At 41.5% G+C, this 21073-nt stretch overlaps 1 protein-coding gene across 1 annotated transcript in view; it reads right to left on the reverse strand.

The window, feature by feature from the left end:
- Positions 1-21073, reverse strand: part of FAM120A (family with sequence similarity 120 member A) — a 117915-nt gene that overhangs the window by 29246 nt on the left and 67596 nt on the right. The window contains exons 8-10 of the mRNA XM_053925320.1: positions 15184-15271; positions 13326-13553; positions 9695-9869 (exon numbers count right to left, since the gene is read on the reverse strand). Of these exons, the coding sequence (XP_053781295.1) occupies positions 9695-9869; positions 13326-13553; positions 15184-15271 (491 nt within the window). The remainder of the gene's footprint in view (positions 1-9694; positions 9870-13325; positions 13554-15183; positions 15272-21073) is intronic.

The following is a 21073-nucleotide window of genomic DNA, read 5'->3' on the forward strand; positions in this document are numbered from 1 at the left end:
AAGCTGCCTGCCAGTGGCCAACAGAAAAGCCAGGAGGGTGCTCATTCATCTAGTGAGATCTTCCACACCTCAATTCTTTCCAAGGAACAGTACCCCACTAGGGCTCATTTTCCCTAAAAGAATGCTTGTGGCAGTTGAGAGACCAAAGAACCCAAATCCTGATGAAGTTAAATGATTAACTGGGTCATCTCTAGCCCCATTCCATGTCCATCTCTAAAGAGTAAAGGTTAAAGAATCTCTTCAGAGGTCAGGAAGATCCCCAGGAGTCAGGTATTTGGCTACCCGAAGTATGTGAGCAACCGGAAAGCAAGCTGAGCACATTTGATCCCTGGTAGCCCGGTAAGTAAGACTGCAGAGAGGTGCTGGGACAACCCTCCTGTAGTGATCTACCACCCAGGAGCTGCCTGAAATAGGGGTGCAAGTCAAGGTAGTTACAGAAAATCTTCCTCTTACAAAAGAATCACTGTTCTGTCATTGGGAAAATCTCTTTCATTCACATTTTAATATCTGTGTTTAAATGTTAGAAGAAAATTTAAAACACTTAAAATGCTTATTTTAAAGTCTAGTAAGTCAAAACAGAGATACACATGTATATGAAAGTACATGCATCTTTGTGCTCATTAATATTATTAGGTGCTAGACACAAACCCATTAAGCCCTCATCATCCAGCAGACCCTGTCCGCGGACTCACAATCTAGCCAACACCCCGCAACCCCCACCCTGAAGAACTCCCACATGCAGAGTGTGGCCCTGCAAAATGAGCCATTAGGTTACTCCACAAGGTTCATTTTCATGCCAAAAAAAAAAGTGCAAAAATGCGTGATTCTTTTTTTCTGAGTAACACCTTCATTTTGGTGGCAAAGATTTATCTAAAGGAACTGATTAGATTTTATGTTTAGTTGTAGGACCACTTAATCTAGGTTGTCTCACAGCTCCCACAAAATACACACATGGACACAAAGCATGAGTTCCCTGAATCTTAAAAAGCTCAGATTATAATGTCAGGAGTCTCCTTTGAGTTTTCTCAAGAGGCATTCTTATTAAATCCACCTTGCCTCTCTTTACTAATTTTTTTTAGCAATCATTTTATTTTTTTATGTCTTGTTTTTATTCTAGAAATAAATTTTTGGTGGATGATTTTCATTCTGAAGTTCAGAATGCTTAGAACTCTTCATACTTTATTTTCCAAGGTCCTACCTACATCAAAGGTAAGTGGAGGTCAGAGATACCGTATTTTTCAGACCATAAGACACACCTTGGTTTTAGAGGAAAATAGGAAAAAAAGCCCTGCTCAACCCCCCCCCCCATGCTACGTTCAGACTATAAGACGCACCTCCATTTTCCTCTCAAACTGGGGGTGGGGAGAGGGAGTGTGTCTTATAGTCCAAAAAAATAGGGTACCTCTCACAAGTGGCTGTTCTGCTTGAGGCTTCCCTGAAGCTGATCTAGAACAGCTGTCCACGCTAGCTGGAGCTCTGAGGGACCAGTGTGCCCAACTTTATCCGGCACAAAGCTGTGTACTCCAATCCTACATGGCCCGGAGTGGCTACAGACGAGCCTCTATACACACTAGCACCCAGGACAGCCAGCTGATGCTTATGAAAAACTGCACAATCCTAGCAAGGACATGCAGTCAGTCCACCAGGAGTACAGGGCAGGGAAAGGGAGACTGCAGCTGTGAAGGTATCAGATGTATTAACTTCCTCTCAATCTTATAAGCGTTTTTGTTGCCTAGTTGCACTATTCATGACAAGAATGGTTCAAATCAAATTTAGGAAATAAGAGGGGGGACCCCCCCCAAAAAAACCCCAGAGTTATCTTCTGGAGGGTGGGCCCCTTATAGTCCCCCCAACCCCAGGTGAGTGTTCTAGGAACCCATCTGTATCGGTGTACCAGCTGGTGGTGTAATGAGAGGCTATGTTTGGCTTCAGTGGATCTTTTTTGAAGACTCTTTCAATGTGTTCCCCATTTCATGATGGGTGATTTACGAGTGCACCTGATCAAACCATACTGAGTGGGATAGGTGAAACAAAAAAAGGCAGAAGCACTAAAAGGCATCAAAATCAAGGATTTGAAAAACTGTTTTGAGCAGTGGGAAAAATGTCTTAATAGATGTATTGCATCAAATGGAGAGTAGTTTGACGGTGACTGAAGTGTAAATATGTGAGAACAAATACACAATTTTTTATAAATAAATTTCGGGTTTTTCTTTTTTTTTTTGGTTCCCCCGTGTACATGTCTTTATCAGACAAAATAAATGTGCAGTAACACAAAGTTCTATTTCAAAAGCAAAGCTATTTCTGCTTGCTTTACTTTTATCATGTGTGTATCTGTTTGTAAACAACTCAACTTTTGGAGATCTTTTGTGTATATCTCTACTTAATAGCTGTGGAACCTTTGGCCAATTACCTAATGGATAGTTATTGATTACCTACTATGTACCTAACAGGGCTGAAACTGGGGTGAGGCAGGTGAGGTACCCAGGGCTGAGACACATCTCCCATGTGCCGATGTGAGAAGGAGGGTTTCCTTAAATTCTGAGGCCTGGGTCCCTTGCCAGCCTCCCCACCATACCACCCTCAGTCCTGGAACCAGGTACTAATAAAAGGACCAAAGACTCACTCTGCAACACAACCCTGATGAGGAAAACACAAAGGTACATTAACCTTACATCCTTGTTATATGGTTACAATGGATTCATTACACTAATTAACTAATTGAAGGTTAGTGTTTCACCGATTAATGAATTCCAAGGGAAATCCCATTTTGGGGTTGACATGTGGTACCCTCTGCTTTACAAGCTCCCCAGCATGGGGTGGCTGGTGCACACATAGCAATTCCTCTCCCCCTGACTCCTGGCCTCTTTCTGAGTCACTGTTGTTCAGGAGGGAGGGCTTGATCTCTGTGAGGCAACTCACAGGAACAAGCAGATGCAAAGGAGCCAGCTAACAAGAAGTCATCCGGGCTCTTACCATTTCTGCAAAAACCACTGATTATGCAGGGGTTATCTGGATCGAATGAGGCAACTAGATTTTAAGAACATCCTGAGCACTTTTCAAGAACATCGGGGCCTCAGGCAAGAGCACTGTAGTGCGAAACTACCTCTGTGATGGCACCACTTTAGAAAGGGTAGGTTCATGCTGTCTTGTTAAAGCAGAATAGTTGGCTGATCCAGCTGCTGGCCATGAAAAACCTTGTGTGTCACCAGCAAACATTCATCTTGTCTTTTCTACTGACAGGAAAACTGACAATTCCAAGAAGTATGCTGTTTCTAAAAAACAATGTTATCAGGTCGTCTTCCTTACCTTGGCAACGACTCCAGGGCAATACCCTTCTTGCTACCAGAGGGTAAATTCATAATGCACTTTCTTTACAGAAAGAACCTCTTCCAAATATAGTTTCAGTACATAAAACACTATTATACTTAAGCTTTCAGTAAAAACCCAATGTTTACCAGCAGACATTAATCATCTTCTACCTTGGAAATCTATTATGATACTGATTTTGGGATCCATCCCAGACCAGAAATAATGAACATATTTCACTTTGTAAGCCAATTCCAGCTGACTGACAGTGTCTGCCTACAGTGCCACATGATGAAGTACGTCTCTAAACTCAGTGCCAAGACAGTGTGAGCAACACCAGTGCCTGCTGGGGGCTAAGGAGTGGCAGCTGTGGCATGCATGCAAAGTGATTACGAGTCAGAGGAAAAGGAAGGAGACATACGACTTCAAATACTGCGGCCAACTGGACCCTTGGTCTGTGCCTGTGCGTATGTGCACATGGGTGTGCACGTGTGCACACATTGGTGTGCCTGCACATGCATGTGTGTATTTGGAGAGGAGTTAGTCTTTTACTTGCTGAGCTTTCCTGGGGTTGTACAAAAAAACAGCCACATCACACAAAGAAAGAACAACAAAACTCCTTCCTTCATATCAGGGCTGAAACAGAGAAACAGGAACATTGCCGCAATGACGGCTTGGCATCCTTTTCCTTGTAATGGGAAAACTGCCAGTTAACTTCCCAGGAGTCTGTGTGCAGGTGGGGATCCAGCTGGCTCTACATCTCCTTATATTCACAACACATGTGTGCACACACCCTCCATGATTCTCAGAGGTAAACGATTGTGAATTTCTCCCTTAAACCTTTTTATGTCTGAAGCTGGGGCAGCCCTGGGGTCCACAAAAAGATACATGTTCAGTAGGTCACAGGGTACAGGGAAGAACATGGTGTCATAGACACTTCGTAAATGCTATTCTGTTTTTACTTTCCCCATTAACAGCACTCCTAGTGTACTGTAAACTCAAGTTTGAGGATCTATGATGTAAATATTAATCCAAGAGTGCCCCCTGAGCCAGGCTGCCTTCCTATGTCTCTGGAGCTCAGCTGCTCAAAGTTCTGAGAGGAAAAGGCAATTAGCTAGTGCTCATCCTAGAAAGCTCTGTAGAATAAAGAAATTCAGGTTAATATATATATAAGCAGTCTTCATAAAATCATGGGGAAAATGTTCATGACAACCAATTTTCGCATATATTAAAACATCACACTAATATTAGTCATGTTAAAGCATTCTATTTTGAAATATAATACACAGTGAACAAATTTAAATATTTTTAAAATCAGTCCCAATTATTTGGCACAAACAAAATTTTCAAAGCAAACTGGACCAGGAAAAACCAATGTTCCTTTTGGCTTTTCTCAATAGCTTAATAAGTAGAGAATAAATATAGAAAAATCTTTTATAAAAATAGTACTCACAGTATATAAACTTGTTTCCTATTTCTATAAATTCATCTCAAATGTTTATAATTTATGTGCATATACCGTCTACAAGCCTGTTTCTTTTACTTACCTAATCTGGAGGTACTGAAGCGACTTGTTATAGAAAAAAGAGGCCAGTTTTATTAAGAGGACAATAATTTTAAAATGTGCAAATCACTGAGCATTACTCCCTGGATTTTTAATTCTCCAACAATAGCTTCAGCAAATCATTGTCCTGCTGTCTTTTTAGAACCTGAGCCCTTTCTTCTTGTCCATCCCATTCACCCTTGGGGAGTACATGAGAGAACACCAGTGCCCAGTGGCTACACAGTGCCCTCAGGGAGAACAGCTACTAAGGCAGCCAAATCCAGAGCTATTTCCAGGGCAGGAACACGCATTAGAAGCAGCTACCTCATCTGGATTTCACACACGAAGGCCTCCAGACCAGGGCTGGCTGAGACCAGATGCCTGTCTCCAGACCCAGCCTTTATTCTAGCAGTTATAGAGACAGTGCCCTGATCCCACGTCCTCCCAAAGCAGCTGCCACTGCCTCTGCCACCACCCAGCACATCTGGGCAAATCCGCCTGAGTGGGGTCAGTAGTCTTTGGGTGACACCACCAGTGGGACATGGAATTCCACGACAGTGCCTTCAGTACCATACTGCCATCACAAACACGTATTCTGAAATATTTCTTAAAAGCAAACTCATAAAACCTAGGGATAGACAGAGAGCAACAGAAAATAAACTACAAGCATGTACTCTGATATAATTTTTGAAGGCTATAATTTTTTAAGGACCTGATTGTAGATATCATACTTTAAACATATAATGATTTTAAAATGAAACATTGACAAGTCACACAAAAATTCATTATAGATTATGATCAATATATCCTAACATGGATAGATGTATTAAATCTAGTGAGAGTTAAATATTTTAAAACAAGCCTTTAGCCTCAACACACTCTTTGACTAGTTCTTCCTGACAACAAAGCCCTCTTAGGGAACTTCTGACTGTCACAGTGACCACACCAGGAACACGCATCTGCATACATAGCATTCTGAAGCTGTGTTAGAGGAAAACCCTCACATTCAAAAGCGGCTGCATCACCCACTTGAGTAGGCAAATTCACTGGAACCCACAAGGGGTGGTTTTGGTTGCCAGACCAGCAAAATGGACCGCAGAGCTAGTGGGTATTTGAGGAACAAATCTGTCCTGAGAGCTACACAACGTACTTTCATTTGGTTTATAAATCTGTGCCACTGAGTTTATTTCATCTACATATGGTCTAAGAATGACCACAGGTAAAAAATTTCAACAGATTCATCTTTCAAATCTTGTTAACCAAGAACTCCCAAGAAACCATTCAAGGTCAACCTCTTTTCAGCATGACCAGACATTGTCATTCTCCCATCTTATGTAGAGCATCTAGAAGCTGTAAGATACCCCCGCTTAATAATATAAAATGTGCAGTCACTTAGGTATTCCAGGCATGGACACCTAAAGCCATGGCATCTTCAGAATCAGTGTTTAGAGTCAGCTGGAATTGAGTGAAGGGTCCCGTGAAGTAATCTTAATGCCTACTGAGGACGTAAGGTCTCGGAGTGCACAGGTCTGGTGTGAGCAAGTTGAGAGCAATGACGATTACAAGGCCAAAGTCAACCTGGTGGAGACTTGGTGTTCAAGTTAGTAAGATAATCAGTGGACATGTATTATTACATGCAAACCTTTTCTGCAGGCTGTTTCCACCTTATTAACAACCAATGCATGAAAAAAGTTCACTTTTATTAGCTCCACCAAAAGACCAAGATTCTCAAGCCCCTTATGACTATCTCATCCACCAAAACTATAGAGCTAAGTAGGGTCTCTCAACTTGCAAATTCCGAGGTCAAATTTACACATCTTTCCATCCAGAGGTAAATTTTTATTTGCAACAGCACTGCAATACTACATTTCTCCAGAAAACTTTTTAAGTTCCAGGGGCTAGTTCGGCTTTGTCTAGGCAATGGGCATCTGAGTCACTCTTCCTTTCCATTTCAAGGTGTTATCTCTACTTCGATTCAGCCACAGTCCCTACTCAACCCATCTTCTAAACAGAAATATCACTCTTATCCAACCTTCAATGGCTCTTCCATACCTACAGAAAAGTCGAAACCTACATTCATAAGCCACCTGAGCAGAAAAGACTGCAATGTGTTTAGTGCCGACATTTCACAGATCCTCAGCAACTATGTGCCCACTCGCACACGAGCATCATTCTCTATACCTACACTTTGGGTCTCCATTCCAACAAGCCTTGTAATTTCATCAGTTAATTCATTCCCTTTTTTATTGCTGGCTGTACACTCCTCTAAGAGAAGGATACACAGCAGTAACAGACATATATCCTACTTGCTATTTAAGAAGTATTAAATGTTAAACTTACTTGGCCAGTTGTAGCCTTGGCCCTCCTCCATGAGGAAGGAGCACCCCACTCCAATGTCACCCTTAAGTCCAGTCCCTTTTCCTTGTAACAACTGGCTCCCTTTCCCAAACCAAACCAGACGTATCTTCACTAGAAGATACTAGAGTGACGTATCTTCACTCTAGTTCTTGCCTCCACTCCCACCCTCCTTCCTACCTAACCCTAACATCACTCCCTCCTCCAGATTTCTATTCTGTCTGATAAATTCATCTTTTTTTCCTCACTCAATACTTCCCACTGACCAAAAGTAACACAGCAACAACAACTCCATATCCTGAGCTTAAAAACAAGTCAGAGGAGTGTAGTGGGAGGACATGGAAACAGGAAGGAAAGGAAAGAGTGACACCTGCTAAGTAGTCTCTGAGACTAAGACCTCTTCCACTCACCTCAGGTCTGACAGGTAATAATACCCCTGTGCCTTCCTTTCCCTTTCCTTTGTATTCTCCTATGCCTCTCCCACCCAATCCAGAGCCTCACAGAGCCCTTATCAGTCACCCCAACCATACCATCCTTCTCCCTTCTTCTCACTCCCATGCTCTCCAGCCCCAGCTAGAGCTGGCCTGCCACCAGCAAACCGACCTGGCATTTCTCTGTGAAACCGTGCTGGGCCTGTTGTGTGGTCTGCATTCAGTTCTTCACCACGCTCTGCCTCTCTCCTGCTTATGCTCACAGGATGGTGGTCCATTCAGTGAACGCCCACCCCTGCCCTGTGCTTCCCCTAATGTGGGCTAACAGGACAGCTTCTCCCAGGCCAGTAACACACCTATACCACCAGGCACAAAATAACTGATGAGAAGGAAATGAGTATGTTGCATGTTGCTAGCTGTGCATATTACAGCATTTTAAAACTTCAGACTGCTGTGAATTCTGCTAAAGGGAGTTGTCCTGGGATTCATCCAAGGGATCCCAGGTTGTGGTTACTGAAAACTCCTGAGGAGTCTGTTGCATAAAGAACTATGTTCTGGAACACATAAATAAGAAAAAAAAAAAAAAAAAAAAGGAATAGCCTTTCACCATGAAAGCCAAAATGGTATTATGGTGCTGAGGACATGGCAGAAAGGGGGCTGCACTGGACCCTATAGCACATGTGGCCCCCAGCAGAGAACCAAGTGGGCCACAGGGCTCAGCCACTCATGGCAGCAGAGAACCAAAGGGCCGTCAGAGCTGTGGAGCCAAGGTGGGCTGGCGGGGGGTGGAGGGCTCAACACCAAAAACTGACCAACCTTCTACTAAGTCAGAAAGGTCCATCTTTTCTGAGCAAATGAGTCACACCATGTGAGAAAAAAAGTGAGAGCATGTACATCAGGAACACACTGGGCCTCTAAAATGAGTGCCTGCTAGCAACACTCAGTGTTTATGCTGAATCTCCGACCCTGGTCTAGGCAGAAGCATGAGCTACAGGAGGCCCTTCAGCAGTGACACCACCTTCTGCAGCTATAGACACTCAAATAGCTCAGCACCACTCTCAGTACAGCTGTCCTCACGCAAGGGTAGTGACAGACAGATGCTTCATTTTAAAGACTTGTAAAATCATAGTTTTGTTACAGCATCAGAAACAGAAAAGTTAATAATCTATAAAACTGAGTTTTTTTTTTCCAGCCCCCCCAAAAACTGAGTTTTTAACATTACTAGAATCTCTGTGGTTTACAATTCCAAAGGTGAGTTCCACTCGTACATTTGTCCCTGAGCTGGTCACCTTCACCTGTCTCCCAAGCCTGCACTGACTTCCTCCATGCAGGTGACCTTTCCCTACATATGCTTAGTTAAGAGAACGAGATAGTAATCTACAACTTCCACGGTTCATAATATTCTTATTTCAGACTAGGTTTTGGGAAACTTTTCTGTCTGTCCTACTAAATATACAGTGACTTTTGTCTTCCCTATATCAGTAGATAAACTTAACTAAAATAGAAAGGCACAGTTTCCCCCAAATATTACAATGGCTTACTAGAAGACAAAAACTGCTTTGACTCCAGTGTTTGCCAACATGTGAAACAGTAGTTTTTGTTTTTCCACTCCCCCTCCAACCCCAGAGACAACTGGCTGGGATCTCTGAGGGAAACCATTACACACAAGTGCCCTTTTGGCATCAAGCTATGTGGAGCAACACACCAGCCACACAGAGGTGGTGAGCGGACAGCTGGTGGAACCTCCCGGGAACACTGACTTCCGGAGAGCAGACACTCCCTGGGACATGCTAACCACAGCAGGACAGTGATCATCAGGACCATTTGCAGATCAGTTTAAAGCATAAACCTGCAGTTTTACCATTTTACTGAATAATCACCATTACTGGGGGGGAAAAGCCCATTGCTGTCCTCCTTCCCTAAGAGCCCAAATGAAGCCCACCTTCTTTCGTGGGGGCACTCAGGGTGATCTCAGTCACGATCCTTCTAAGGCTTTAGAAAACGCACATGAGATTATGAGGAACCGAGGAAAACAAACAATGGATTTTACAGTACATACATTCTGGTGGAAGTCTGTTCTTTCTAAAAGCAAGTCTCTCAGTTTTCTTTCTGCTTTCTGCCAAGCTAAACAGGACTCCGTAAACATACTGACGAACTGGCCTATAGAGCAGGGCGGCGGGAGGCAGGTCTTTGCTGGCTTCATCTTCAATAGAAACAGCAATTTTGATTTCACCCTTTGCATGGAAGAAAGCAGAATAATATTGCACATTTTTCATGTTGAATTTACAATAAATTCAAAGAAATAAACTGTATTATCTCCAGTTAATGACATTGCAATTCTATCCCAAATCAATTACTTAACTTGCCTACATCAAGATGTTTAGGGAGAGTTCACTTAGTAGGTTGAAGTCAAAACATAGCTCACAGAATCAAAATAGAATCTACAAGGTTTTATTTTCAATCTGAAACCAAGAACAAAAGGAAACCACATAGATAATCCCAAAGTCTTTGAAATAACCCGTACAGATAATATCAGGTAACAAATAAAACAGAAAATGCTAAGAACTTAAAAATTTTATTTATGAGTCAAGATGGTCATATGTAGTGAAATTCATAATTTTTAATGACCTATATGAAATGCATGAGACTAGTACTCTGAAAATAAAATGGTCATTTTTTTTGTTTACAAAGCTCTTCCATAAAAAATTACCACATACACGATAATCTAGCCAAGAGTACTTTCTTACGTGTTATTTAACAGTCAAGTTTTTTGTATGTATCAAGCCTCCACCCTAATGCAGCAGGTACTCAAAAGATGTATCTCACTGAATGAGAGGGCATGGCAGCTGACAACAACGAAGAGAGCCCTGTTCTGTTCGTCATCCGAGGTAGCATGGCAGGGGCTTCCTTATGGTACAGACCCACGCCTCCAGGACAACTGCATACTGCGAGCGACCAACTACAGAAACCCTGGCCCATCTTGGATATTTTATGACATCGAGGTACATCTCAAGAGATTTTGCAAGAAACTTTATTTACATATACTTGTAACATAAAAATATATGTATGACCTTCAATGTCTATGAAATTTATTCATACGAGGTCTGTCCGGAAAAAGTCCAGACATTGTTAATATAAGAGCAGTTTGCATGACATCCATGTAACCTGGCAGCCAAGGAGAGTGGAATGCACACAAGTGAACAATGATGACTTCAGTGTACTAGTCAATGGGGATGGCAGACACCGTTGAGGGAGCACGTGTACTGTGTGGTAGTTGCATTCAAAGTGACTGAGCAAGTAGAGCAACAAATCTATGTCAAATTTCCATTAAGCTTGAACATTTCTCCACAGAAACTATTCGGATGACTCAGCAGGCCACAGCTATGGACAACCGGTGATTGGCAGCTTCATCATGACAACGTGCCCACACATGAGTCATGTCTCATGCAGAGGTTCGTTGTGAAACATCAAGTCACCCAGGTGACTAAGCCTCCTATGGCCCAGAGCCGGCACCCTGGGACTTCTGGCTTTTCCTAAAACTAAAGTCACCTTTGAAAGGGAAGAGATTTCACACCATGGATGAGATTCAGAAAAATACAACAGGGCAACTGATGGTGATTGGGAAAACTATGTGAGGTTCCGAGGTACCTACTTGGAAGGGGAATGAGGTGTCATTGTCCTCTGTACAAAGTTTCTTGTATTTTCTTCAAAAAATGTCTCTATTTTTCATAGTTTGTGGCTGGATACCTTCTGGACAGACCTCGTATATACTCTTTTAATAATAATTTCATAACATTTGCTGTTTCTCTCACACAAATTTAATTTCAAAATTGGTCTCCCCTTATCCTCAGTACCTTCATACTGTAGAAGCTCTGTATGTCTAACAATCTCATCTAGGGAGTCTTTACTCCCTTAATATGATGAGGATCTGATAACTCTACATTCCTATGAAGCTTCACTGAAGTGCAAAAGTCTCAGTATGGACAATCTGATACCAGAAGTGCTGAGCTAACAGGAAGCAGCAGGTCTTACAAGTCTAACCTTTTCCCTAATATGCTGAAAAATTTTAGGTGACATTTTAAAATCTGAAAAGACAGTCAAGTTTACTTTTCTTAACCACAGTCATTTTATAAAAATTTGCCGTTGAAATCAGTGAGTAATGAAGAGTACAAGCAGTTGGCACACCCATACTGATCAAACAGACTGCCCCAGTCATACCCACCAGCGTGGCAGGGCAGAAATAACTGGGACCCAAGGACTTTACATCCCAAACATCCCATGGGAAAAGGGCACAATCTTCTAAAAACCTTGCCCTTTTAATCTTTGGAAAATCCTTTTCCAGTAACAGTAACTTTTCACTTACCCTTACAATTTATGTTGAACCTGAAAAATAAAATGTTTACCTTACAATCATAATTTCAAAAGTGATACCACACATGTATACCCTTATTAAATAACAGATGAAACCTGGAGATTACAATTTAAAAATAAAGGAGCTGAGTAAATAGTACTGGTCTAAATATTCTTCATGTCTTTTAATTTATAAAAGTAAGCAATGCTCAAATCAGTTAGCAGTCGAAGTCCAACTGGGGTGGGAGTACTGTGGAACAGGAGTAACTTTTGCATTCATTGCCTCCCTTCTATAAACCACAGATGGATTGCAGAAAATAGAAAGAAAAAAGTCTGATTATATATGGTGGTATAGATGCTGATGAAAACATATTAAAAATACACACAGCAATAAACCAATTCTGCATGAGAAATCTGGTCACCAAAGTAACTTGTTAAACATCGAGTCTGTGATAAAAGACTACAAATTACTGAAAAAATTTAAATACATATAGATCCATTCAAGACACCAAGATTCAAAACCAACTCATGCCACAATGTATTACTATTAGGCATATATTTAATAAGACTAGTAATGTGAAATTATTACTCTGTATAAAAAGATAAACTGTATTTTCTGACTATATGTTACAACTCCTATATTCCACTTTTTGCTATAAGTGCTATAAAAATTGTACTCAATGAGGCAGAGGAAGAAGTCAAAATACACAAAGCACTCTCGGCCACCCACAAGGAGGCATTTCTGGGATAGATAACCATATATGACACTGGAATTAAACTTGACACTATAGCACAAATGTGGTGTAGGAAACTTTGAATTAAAAACAAAGAGAATAGCCCTGGATGGTGTGGCTCAGTGGATTGAACACAGGCTGTGAATCAAAGGGTCACTAGTTCAATTCCCAATCAGGGCACAAGCCTGGGTTACAGGACAGGTCCCCAATAGGGGACTTGCAAGAGGCAACCACACATGGACATTTCTCTCCCTCTCTTTCTCCTTTCCTTCCCCTCTCTCTAAAAGTATATAAATAAAACCTTTAAAAAAAATAAAGCTGACATCCCATCTTTAAAAAAATCATAAAAATAAAAATAGAGTAAAATTACAAATCAGAAAATAATGTACTGTCATTAATTAGAAGTTTAAAACATATTTTATACTACATTGAAAGGGAAAATGAAACTTTTCCTAAGTTCTTTTATGGTATTTACAAGTATAAATTTTCATCATTTTCCTCAAAGTTTAGAAAGGGGAAAATAAACTTTGTTTCAAATAATTTAGAAGATAGAAAAACAGTTCCTAAAGCAAGGAGCCATACCTCAGGAGTGACCACTGCACATACCTTCGTCAGGACATGGAAGATGTATGGGTACATCAGCCCCTTCTTGTGACGGTGCTCAGCTACTCTCAGCACCTCAGGCGCGACAGGGGGCAGAGGTGGGGTGGTGATGTCCATGTGGTTCCTAGTAGGCATGGACAGGAGGCACGGAATTGGCTGGACAGTGCCGATCTGGCTTCCCTTTCCTTCAGCAAGCTGGCTGCCTGAAGAGGCAGTGGACGAACCTTCTGCCTACAGAGCAATGGGTGAGAGGGGAAAATGGGTTCATGTCATGCTGTGGGTTCACCCATGACACAGTCCCGTCTAGAAAGACACGATGAACACCTTCACCACTGAGTACAAGGAAGCAGGGACCCACCCATGCTTGGACATAGGGAGTGGTGAGCAGATACCCATCTGCCTGTGTTGGGGAGTGGGAGCCTGGAGGACCTGCAGATTCTGCTGGGCGTCCCCACCCATGGCTCCTCCCTTGGGGCCCCTGTGGGTTGACAGTGGCTTTCTGTGCTTGCTAACCCCTGGTGGCCAATCCCTGTGTTTACACTTTCCATGGAGACCCTGTCTAACACCAGGCAGGCATGGTCCTCTCTACAGATGAGGAAACTAATGCTCCGAGAGGGCATGTCACTTGTCCATGGCATATGGCCAATAACTTGTAGAACTAGGATTCAATCTCAGCCTGACTCAGGTCTATGCTTCACCACCACAGCTGGTATCTAAAGGATAAACAAAAGCCCAAACTCAGGCATTCTCTTTGGTCATTACAAAGCCCCAAATTAATTACACACACACAAGTGTTTATGAAAAAGCAAAGCAGCAATCTAATTTCACTAAAAATGACGAGTCATATCTATACATACTGACAGAAATCTGTGCTTGGCATACCATTAGGTAAAAAATACCCATTCTGTAACAGTCAACTGCCAAAATAAGAAATGTATGTACATAAATAGGAGCAAGAGTGGGGAATGTCAAGGCAGTAGGACTAAGGGAAAGGAAGGCAGAGGGGACCCCTAGTTTTCTCTTTATGAACTTTAACAAAGTCTGATTTTTTTACCAAGAACAATTATTATTTGCATAATAAACTATTTGTATCTTTCTCACAATAAATGTTGGAAATAATACTGCTTATTGTTTGATTTTATACCAGTCTAGATATACATTTTTCCACTATGAAAAAAATGTATTCTTTACAATGTATGTATTTAAGTGCTCAATTTACTCCTTAAATCACAAGGTGCCAAAATTAGTCTTAAGAAGAGTAACTCATGGATAATTCACGAGTGTTTTCTGTATTCCCTATTTTGCATGTATACATAAACCACTGGAAGGTGCTTTGCAAACAGTAGGCATCCATGAAGGTTACTTATAGGATAATCATTCAAGTTCAACAATGACAGTATTTGAGAATTTTAAATGGATTTCTGATATTTTGTCACCTTGTATATAAATGAGCTTCTTCCAGTAAGAGTTCCTGTTATCTAAGTGATCAGCTGTAAGGATAAATGTGGCTTTTCAGTTAAAAAGATATTTGTATAAATCACTATTAATAGGTAAAAGCAGAAATGTAATGTGGTTTAGTTCATTTTTATTTCACATCCTACAAAGACTCTACAAGACCTAAGGCTCTGGAAGGCTCTAAGTGCAAGATGAGACTACGCAGCCAGCAGACAGGGTGGGATTTCCACCAGGCCCCCACCAGCACTGACCCTCCATGACTGTGATTCCCCCACTCCCTGCCAATGTCTGTATTATTCACAACATGCTTAAAAAGAGAGAGAGAGCGTTTTACTTTCAAACAGTCCCTAACACCTCATGGTGAATTAGTTAGAACTTAAGATAATAAAAGGTATAGACCTACTACCTTTGTTTGGTCTCCTGGGTCTCCCCGCGCTTGAGGCTCCGAATGGCTTCCTGTCTTCTCCCAGGCAATTTTGTTCCCACTGATATGGCTGAACATAAAATGCACATGATTACTGTTTGTGTCGACCACTGCCCCCCCCCCACGATGATGATTAAGAACAGCCTATGCTATAGATTCAAGGATACCTTTGTGCTTTACTTAGCTTGCCTCCCCCAACAAACCATCTCCAGAGAGAAGCCTACACAGGAGCACTTTCTGCCTACTTCCAATGGATAGGTGATAACTACTCACTGTGAAAGAGAAAACATGAACCTAGCCCATGCTGACCACTCAGCTTAACAATGGTCTAGAATAAGCTAGCACCACGAAGTATAGAAGACACAAATGTAGCCTTCCCTTTAAGGAACTCAGGTGTCTTGGAGAAATAAGATTTAAAAAAGAAAAAACCATTTAATTGACAATTATCAGGCAGTAGAATGTTAAATATTGTCTGAATCACATGTTACTCATAATTAATAAATAACGCCAGGTATTCTGTGCCAAGTGGCAACACGGGGAGTTTCAGCCTACTCATGGGAAGGCTCAAGGAGAGAGCATGGGTTTGTGAGCTCCAAAAACAGGGAGATAACTGAATCTTATTTAGGGAATAACTTTATTTGGCAAAGTAGTTAAAAAAAAAAAAAGGTAAGGAAAAGAGATGGGAAAGATTACAGGGTATCTAAAATGCAAGAATAAGGTATCTCAATCAGCATTTTAAAAAAACTGTGGATTGTGACCCATTAGGAAAACAATTTAGTGGGTTTAACCAGCATTTTTAAACACTGAAATGAAACAGAATGCAGTGAGTGTGGTATAAATGATATTATTTCATAAAGTCTTTGTTCATTTGTTCGTCGTAGGCCATAATGTAAGACAAAGTCTATTCATGTGGGCAAGCTTTGTGAAGTGCATCATTCTGGAAGGAGCTGAGACCCTAGAGCCTAAGCTGCAGCCTTCAGCACAGAGGAGTACAATGCTACTGTGGGGACAACCAGGACAGCTCCAGGCATCCACTCATTACTTGTCCCTCCCTTGCAAGGCTCTAAGTCAAAAGTGTCTTCTAAAACCAGTGCTGGACACAGGCATGCCAGCATAGAGGGCTTTTCACTGGCTCTCCTTTCTAACTGACCCACGTGATGGTGGAGAGATTTAAGACCCACTAATCCTCCTATCTTCCAACTGACTTCATTTTAGTTCTATTATCTAAAAAGTGCTAAAAGGAGAGGTAAGAAGCCTGTCCCATCTTAAACCAAGAATTGAGCCCCATGTTGTGATATCTTAGAGCCTTGTTCTAGCTCCTTGATTCCAATCATGGAGTGGGGACACCAGAATGACACAGGAGTTGCCCTCCACACAAAATGGGAGCAGACCAGCTGCCCAGTTACCCCACGTCCAGGCTCCCAGTCTCCAATGAAGACTCAGAAACCACTGCTCTGTCCAAGTTTGCCATTCATGTGTGCAATCTCAAGCTACAATTTTAAAAACCTAGAGGAAACACTAGTGATGAAAAGGAAGCATCAAAATAAATGCAAGTATTCCAAGAGCAAAGTGATCAGTTCAGTTTAAAATCAACAAGAACAGCCCTGGCTGGTGCGGCTCAGTTGTTTGGAGCGTTGTCCCGTAAACTGAAAAGCTGTGGCTCGATTCCCAGTCAGGGTACATGCCCAGGCTGCAGGTTCGGCCCTGGGTTGAGGCTTGTACAGGGGGCAACTGGTCCATGTTTCTCTCCTTTCTCTTTCCCTTCCCTGCTTTCTAAAATCAATCAGCACGTCCTCGGGTGAGGATGGATAAATAAGTAAGTAAGTAAGTAAGTAAATAAAACCAAAGAGAAGAGTGGCTACTATTGGCAGGGGGAGGTAAGAGGTTCGGGAAATGAGTCTTAGTCAATTATTCACTAATTATTTCCCAGTCAAGAGATGAATCAGTAAACCCATTATGTGATTTAAGTGTGCCATGGCCTCTAAAATAGGGAAACGAAGGGTGGACAACCTTGTCACACACACACAACGAGAGTGAGTATTTCAAGAAATGAAGAGGAAAGGCTAGCAGCTCTGAAATGATCTAGAATGTGGTATAAACAGAGCTGCTCGTGTACTTTTTCATAAAAAGGTCAGTAACATTTATTCAGTGAAATTACTGAACAAATTACTTGGATACTTATAGATTTTATACAGAAATAGATATAACAATCTATTACTTATAATTTTAAAGGTTTAAATATAATAAAACTACAAAAAAATACACCAGTTACAAGTGAACAACTTATTTAAGTGCCCAGGAACTGAATATGCCACGTAAGCAACCAGGGATGCAGCCCCTCCTGGATGTTCTCCAGTGACTTCCTTCCTCAAGGACAATAGTTATTCTGACTTCTGACAGCAACTATACCTTTATCTGGTTTTGAACCCCACATAAATTGAATGATGCAATCCTGTACTTTTCATGTCCAGTGGTTTTGGCTCACACGCTGGTTCAGACTCACCACTGTATACATCCCATCATGCACATGGGAGAAACCACATCAGGGTCTATATAGCCCTGCAGGAGACCCCAGGCCCCTCCTTGACACACTTAGTACTTTTACTCTCATGATAACCTTTGAGAGGGAAGGCAATGAACCTCAGCAGGTCTGACATGCACTTCTCTGGTAACAATAAAGATAAGCATCTCTCCATAGGTGACATTTTTGGTGGCATGCTTATTCAAATATTAGGCACATTTTCTACTTGATACTTCTTACAGACTTATAGGAAGTCATTATATGTTCTGGATGCAAATTCTTGGTCAGGTATAAGGATTGCAAGTATCTTCCATACTCTGTTGAATTACCCCTCCCTCTTCATGGCAGACGGAAGTTTTTATATGTGACACCTCATCTTGAAGGTCCTTGGCTACAATGTCATCTTAATGCAGGCTTCCCTGACCATCCTCCCTCCCCACCCCTGCTATTCTCATTACTGTTTCCTTCATGGCATGTACCACTTCATCACTGTTTGTAATTACTATCTGTTTTTATAACTAATTATAAACTCTGTGAAGATAAAACTTCATAGCCATCATGAAGTACCCAACTACTATATGAATAAATCACATAACTATAGCCCAAAGATATAAGGCAAAGAAGGCATCTCTTTTATGTGACATAAAGCACAACAAAGGAATACTCATTAAACTTGCAGCCTGCAAATGTGACAACCTTAGTTATCAGCCCCACTGTCGATCAGCAAACACACAGACCAGTGTGTGTGTGGGGGCGAGGGGTGGAGCGGGGAGGGGGGTGGGGGCTGATACTAAAGCAGAAAGCTTGTCCCATCTAAGATCACACAGAACTTATATTTATAAACCTTAGTTTTGTTCTATATAGATTATCACAAGCTAAAAATAAAATATTACCATAATTAAGATGCTCATATGACCTTCTAATAATTATACTATAAAATCTAAGATTCTGCATGAAAAGCATCTTGACACTAGACAATTTTTTAAAACCCAGAATATTTCAGTAAGATAGTTATATTACTTCACAACTTAGGAAAACAAAATTTTGAATATGAAAACAAATGCCTTGCCTTGAAGAACAAATGAATTAGAGATTTCAGAATATTTTTACATAACAATTCATTCTACATAACTACTCACACCTCACAATCACACCTGAAACCACTTATACATAAACATGAAGTTTCATGGGCCATGCCCTGGGGAGCCTGCTGAGACATGGGCTCGGTTGGGTGGCCCAGGCAGGAAGCCACCATGACCTCTCTGTTGAATTCTCCCATACATCCCGAGGCATAACTCTGTGCTGATAAAATTCAGGATCAGAGAGAAGAAACCCCTTCATAGCTACAGCAACACTGACACTGGACTGAGACCCTGACCCATCATCCCAGACATTATCACATTGTAACAATAAGGAAAGCCAGGCTTGGGGTAGGTTTTACACAGACACACTTGATACAGCAGGCAATCAACAGAAAATGATTCTCACTGTCCAGGAACAGAGGCAGCAGAAAGGCCAGCACCACACCACTGGAATCTGTGGGCTTTCAGAGACAAACTGTTAGGCCTCATCTCACTCCAGGACACTTAGGGCTTTTCTGCACTAAAGATGGTTAAAGACAGCAACTGCCCTAACCACTGGATTCTCTCTCCTACACATTTTTCTAGTCAGCAGGTCAGTGATGCCACAATGGAAATGGACTGGTGTGCATTTACACCAAGTGTGAAAGTGTCTGACCCATCAGAGTGATTTCTCACTCCTGTCTCTACTGCAGTGAGTACAGTATGCCTTGATGGTGCAGAAAAGGAAAATAGCACTGACCACAACTGACTTACCTGTCAATAGGAAAGAAAGAGCGAAGGCAACTAAAACCACAAGAGAACAAAAACACATAAAAGACTGGTAAAAGATCAAATCCACAGCAGCAATATCTAGTGTGTGCGCGAAAGGTCACAGATATGGTCAAACTGAGTGAAAATGACTTTCAACAAGTATGCATACATTTTCGTTTCTGTCTGCTCCTCACCAGCTGTTCTCATTCAGTGGGTCCCCAGCCCTACCAGAGTTCTGACGGATGGACCCAGTGGCTCCTACTACAGAGCATAAAAATCTGAGCTTCTGTGTAGGTATAGTCTCCTCAGGCTCTGCATTAAGCTAATTCTACAACACTGAGGTTCTTTCATAAAAAGTCGGTACAGAGAAAGCCCTGGTTCTGAATGATTTCCTACACAGCAGTCAGACAGGGCTTTTCACCAGAGCTGGTCAGGACTCCCTGTGCCAGCAGGCCATGGAGCCATCCCTTTCCTGTCCACCAGGGAGGGTTCAGAGACACCCAACTGAGTCAGAGGAAATGAACATAAAATGCCTACACGGGTCAGTGGACACCTAGAACACATACAGGCACAGAGATTACTAATTTTTACTAACACATACAAATAATTCAGATTCATTTTTATGAGATGTTAGTAATCTTGCCTTGTGTTAAAAAGTCAAAATGTAAATGTAAAGTCAGTATTTGTCTGGCACAACAGTGTAACAATCTGAAAGAAAAAACCTGAAGCTTATTTAGTCTGTCTGGAACCAGGTATCCTAGGAAAGGTGAAATAAAATTCTTTGTGAATCACATGGTTTCTCTGGAATGGGAGCCTGAGAAGACTCAAAGTAGAAGAAAAACACCAACACCGCTTGAAGGAAAAAAGATGCATTAGAAGCCTATTTCCTGGGACACCAGATCAAAGGCAATGAATGAAATTCAGGTATAATAACTATGTATGGTGTCAAATGGGTACTAGACTTATCAGGGTAATCACTTCATAAATTATATAAATGTCTAATCACTATGTTGTACACCTGAAACTAATATAATATTAGCATGTCAACTATAACTAAAAAATTTTTTAAAAATTAAAATAAATAACAAGTGCTACTTAAAAAAATGTTTTGGTTTTTTATTTCCTCCAGTTATTTTTTAAATAATAATAATAATATCACGTGGTGTGGTTACTCATTAGTTGATTTACCTCATAAACAACCCAGTGACCTCCCATCCATGTTGGGAGCACTAGATCCAGTGAGCTCCAGGTCACATAGCACAAGTGGCAACAGGACCCAGCAGGACCAGCCAGAAGACATTAGGAGGACTGGGCCCTGACAGAATGGGTCTACAGTCCTTTGGGGACTGTGAGTGATTGTTAACAGCCCAGACCTAGTCCCACAGAAGTCATGTGGAGTCCTGCAAAACTGATACCACAGATACCACCTTGACACAACACCTTACTATCAATGTGTATGTAACTATACAAGAAAATGGAGCAATTCTATACAAATTGAGTCAACAAAGTGGAGAAAATT

This window comes from Desmodus rotundus, chromosome 1, assembly GCF_022682495.2.
Source record: "Desmodus rotundus isolate HL8 chromosome 1, HLdesRot8A.1, whole genome shotgun sequence".
Taxonomy (NCBI): domain Eukaryota; kingdom Metazoa; phylum Chordata; class Mammalia; order Chiroptera; family Phyllostomidae; genus Desmodus; species Desmodus rotundus.